The following is a 5,181-nucleotide window of genomic DNA, read 5'->3' as shown; positions in this document are numbered from 1 at the left end:
CAATAAATATATATATATATATATATATATATATTTAGAGAAATAATTGATTTAACTAAAGATAACTTTTAGAGAAAATTTTAAGTTTGTGTATCTAAATATCATATTTGGAGAAAGTTTTGTAACTGTAATTAAAGGGGACCTTATAGAGAATGTTTTCTAACAGTATCACTAAAGTTAATACCTTTAGAGAAACTTTTCCATTATTTTCTCTGAAAATATTCTTTAACAACTCTTATAAACCGTCATAAATACTTGAAAACATCATTACAAAATATTTTTAGGGAAGCTTTTTAAAAAAAATTGATTGGCCATTATGGAAATTTTGAAAGTGTATCTAAAGCCCAAAAATATGTCTTTAAAGGCTAACAAAAATGCACCATTTAAAATCCCTACCTAAAACCTTTAATTACCCTTATATAGAGAAACTTATTAACGGATTTGAAAAAATTCTCTATTGACTTTAGAGAAGCTTTTCAGTACAAAACCTTCCCAATTTTTCTTATAGTGCATGTTGCATTGACCAACCATATAGCATACGACTTTTCCAACATCTGTAATCACGTTGACCAAAGTCACCCGCATCCTTTTGAACATATTATATTACATGCGTTCTTTTTTTTTTTTAATTACATGCAATCTTAGAACTAATCACTTTCTCGTTAATTGACCAATTTATCGTACCATCTTATAAAAAAGAGAAAAGAAAATAATAATTCAAGGTTTGACCTAATTGAACATAGAACTCTGGTCAAAATTTAAACCAAAAGTACCATGACATTACCACTACTGAAAGTTGTCAACTTGGCAATTCTATAAAATTACAAGTTCGTGTCTAATTCTTCCCCTACATGACAACAAGCAACGACTTCACATGCACGTGTTTGACTGCTACGAGTCCATATGTTCATTTGACATTTGTTTGTGTTCATTCAAAGATCCGTCGTCCCAACTATTTTCAACATTTTCTAACAAATGTATCCATCTCAAATAACCTTTTCTCAAAACAAAAGTTTTCAAACTTTATTAAAATATATATATATATATATATATATAACCCTTGACATTTGTGCAACCAATACAACTCAATCTCATTCGTCCATTTCATTTGATGAATATGTGATTTCATAGAAGTTTTGATTGTTTCCTAATATAAAGTATTAATCATAATTAATGAACTCTATTCATATTACATAAATATTTAAATCATAATAAATGAACTTCCATCATTTCTATAAATATCTCAATTAATTGGGTTGCAAGGGTTGTACAAATACACAAGGTTGTAAAAGAAATATATCCTATATATTATATATATATATATATATATTATATATATATATATATGTATATATATATATATATATATTCGTCTCAAACGTGAACAATAATCAAATAAGAAAATACAAAAACGATCAAATGGATCATATGTAATCATACAATAAAATCACGTCCAAAATCACATGTGATTCACATGATTTTTGTTAGGATTTGAAATTATAGACAAGTCGTCTGCACATCCCTTTGTTAACCATTATAACCCCTTTCTCCTACTATCTCTCTCTATAGGTATATGATTAGGTTTTGATGAAAAAATAAATTTTAATAAAAAGCACAGAAAACATTTTGTTAACAAAGGACACATAATTTAACATGTTAATGTAGGTTAACATATGCTAACATTTCTTGTTACATTTGTATAACATCTCTTGATCAAATTTTGATTTTTCATTATGATACTAATCTTATATATCTATTACAATAAATATATATATATATATATATATATATATTACATTCAGTCACTTTTAAGTTTTGTCCAATGATGGAACCAGCAGTAATTAATTTATTTATCGTATCCGATACATCAGTGATCGAGCAACGAAACACTCTCTTTCGTAATGCAACCGTATATGGAAAAGAATTCCACCAAATTCAAAGATAATCATCCACAGAAATGCTCAAACCCTCACCTTCCTTGGCTGAACGATCATCGTAATTTACTGTTGTCGTTTCTCTTGAGGCAATTAACCGTGCATCCATAGCCATTCCAGCATCCGATGCAGCCTTTTGAACGGACCTAGGAGACAAGTCGATCCGTGCCGTTGGAGGTAACATATTAGGGAAGTTAAGTTTATGCAAAGACACGGCTCCTCTTAAACAATAAGACGCCACATCTTGAGCCATGGCTGCACCCTCCGGTGTCGTGTACGTCCCTAGCCAGAGCCGGTCTTGGGTTCCAGGAACCCTAATCTCTGATACCCATTTCCCCCATCTCCGGCACCGGATTCCTTTGTATCTCTTCTGCTCTTGATTGGTGCTGCAGCCTTCATCTGAACTGGTACTCATCTTTACTTTACGTATTTATGTTTTGAATGAAAATTGTAGATGGCTTATATAGGTTGAATCATGAGAAAGTGAAAAGGTTGACGGTTTGATGTAAAGTCAAAATATTCAATGGTCAAAGAATCAGAAAGGTATTTCAAATTAAAAAGGCAATAAGATATTATTATATGTGAATCCATGGGTTGCATTTAAGTAAACGTGAGGTTCCATTGATGGAAGTCCGCCCAATATCTACATGCGGTGGTCTTTAATTCGCATTTGCATCATTGTTTACGTCATAAAGTAGGAAAGAAACATGTGTAGTGGCTTGGTCATATTTTGATACATGAATTCAAAAGGCAAGGTCCAACCATCAAACATCCACACAACTAGAAAATTGGGTATTTCCGACGATTTTTCCGACGGATGATTTTCACCAGTATTTTTCTGGCGGATTTCCGACTGAAGTTAAAAAAGTCAACTTTTATTAACTTCAGCCGGAAATCCGCCGGAAAAATTAAACCGGTTATATTATCAGCGGATTTCCGGCGGATTTCTTAATTAAGGGTTAATTAATTTAAAAAAAATTAAAAAAATAAATCTGCCGGAAATAGTTTTAGAAAAATAATTTTTAAAAAATAAAAAAAAACTCTTTTAATCTTTTCCGGCGGATATCAGGCGGAAAATTTAAAAAAAATATAAAAAAAAATCCGCCGGAAATAGTTTTAGAAAAAAAAAATTTAAAAATAAAAAGTAAATCTTTTAATTTTTTCCGGCAGATTTCCGGCAGGAAAATAATGATTTTTTTAAAAAAATAAATCCGCCGGAAATATGTTTAAAAAATTTATTTTTAAGAAATTGAAAAAACTTCTAACTTTTTCCAGCGGATTTCCGGCGAAGAAATAATAAAAAAATTTTAAAAATAAAGAAAAATCATTTTTTAAAATTAAAATACATTAATGGATCGTATTGGGTCTTAATGAACCGTATTTGCTTTAATGGATCGTATTGGGCCTTAATGAACCGTATTGGGCTTTAACGAACCGTATTTGCTTTTAATGGACCGTATTGGCCCTTAATGAACCGTATTATGCCTTAATGAACCGTATTGGGCCTTAATAAACCGTATTGGGCCTTAATAAACCGTATTATGCCTTACTGAACCGTATTGGGCATTAAGGAACCGTATTGGGCTTTAACGGACCGTGTTGGGCTTTAACGGACCGTGTTGGGCCTTAATGAACCGATTGGGCTTTAACGGACCGTATTGGGCCTTAATGAACCGTATTGGGCCTTAAAGAACCGTATTTTGATTTAATGGACCGTATTTGCTTTAATGGACCGTATTGGGCCTTAATAAATCGTATTAGGCCTTAAGGAACCGTATTGGGCCTTAACGGACCGTATTGGGCCTTAATAAACCGTATTGGACATTAATGGACCGTATTGGGCCTTAACGGACCGTATTGGGCCTTAATGAACCGTAATGGACATTAATGGATCGTATTGGGTCTTAATGGATCGTAATGGGCCATAATGGATTGTATTGGAGATTAATGGACCGTATTGGGCCTTAATGAACCGTATTGAGCATTAACGGACCGTATTTGCTTTAATGGACCATATTGGTTCTTAATGAACCGTATTGTGCCTTAATGGAACGTATTGGGCCTTAATGAACCGTATTGGGCCTTAATGAACCGTATTGTGCCTTAATGAACCGTATTGGGCCTTAAAGAACCATATTGTGCTTTAACGGACCGTATTGGGCCTTAAAGAACTGTATTGTGCCTTAATGAACCGTATTGGGCCTTAATGAAACGTATTGGGTTTTAACGGACATTGGGCTTTAACGGACCGTATTGGGCTTAATGAACCATATTTTGATTTAATGGACCGTATTGGGCCTTAATAAACCGTATTAGGCCTTAAGAAACCGTATTAGGCCTTAACGGACCGTATTGGGCCTTAATGAACCATATTGGACATTAATGGACCGTATTGGGCCTTAATGGATCGTAATGGGCCATAATGGATCGTATTGGAGATTAATGGACCGTATTGGCCCATAATAAACCGTACTGGGCAAAGAAGAGCATTAATGAACTGTATTGGGCTTTAATGGACCGTATTGGAATTTAATGGACTGTATTGGGCTTTAACGGTTCAATAATAACAATAATATTGCATATTTTAAAAAAAAATATAATAATTTTTATAATTAAAAAATGTAATAATTATATTTTAGTGATAATAATAATAATAATAAGAATAATAATAATAATTTTAATTTTAATTTTATTTCTAAAATTTTAATGATTATATTTTAGTGATAATAATAATAATAATAATAATAATAATAATAATAATTTTAATTTTAATTTTTTATCTAAAAACCGGCGGAATATCGGCGGAATATCCGCCGGATACTAAAAAATTCAAAATTTTCAATTCAACCGGTTATTTTCAAAAATTTTAAAAATTAGGAAATAATTTCCGACGGATTTTTCCGCCGGTAACCTAAACATATAACCCTATCTTTCTCCTTTAGACGCCGCCTGTCTTCCCAAACCAAACCTAAACCTAAACATTTTTCTGTCTCATTTTGTTGCCTGCGTTTCTTCCAGCCGGCCCAATTCCGCCTGCAAACACCACCGGCCGACCACAACACCGCTGACCTTGAATCGCCGACCTTGAACCGCCGTGCTTCCACCTGCAACCGTGTACACAGGAGCAACCGCCGCTGCCGCCGACCTTGAACCGCCGCTGCCGCTGACCTGCAACCGTCGCCGGCCACCTACACAGGTAACCTTTAACCGTGTGTATATATATATATATATATATATATATATATAT

At 33.2% G+C, this 5,181-nt stretch overlaps 1 protein-coding gene across 1 annotated transcript; it reads right to left on the bottom strand.

The window, feature by feature from the left end:
• Positions 1-1,935: 1,935 nt before the first annotated feature.
• Positions 1,936-2,349, bottom strand: LOC112505335 (ethylene-responsive transcription factor ERF019-like). The gene has a single exon (XM_025109259.1). It carries the CDS (start codon positions 2,347-2,349, stop codon positions 1,936-1,938), a length of 414 nt encoding a protein of 137 aa, XP_024965027.1.
• Between the last annotated feature and the right edge of the window lie 2,832 nt (positions 2,350-5,181).

Source organism: Cynara cardunculus, unplaced genomic scaffold (assembly GCF_001531365.2).
Source record: "Cynara cardunculus var. scolymus isolate 2C unplaced genomic scaffold, CcrdV1 Un_Scaffold_9916, whole genome shotgun sequence".
In the NCBI taxonomy this organism is placed as follows: Eukaryota; Viridiplantae; Streptophyta; class Magnoliopsida; order Asterales; family Asteraceae; genus Cynara; species Cynara cardunculus.
This window is presented reverse-complemented; position numbering and strand designations above follow the sequence as displayed.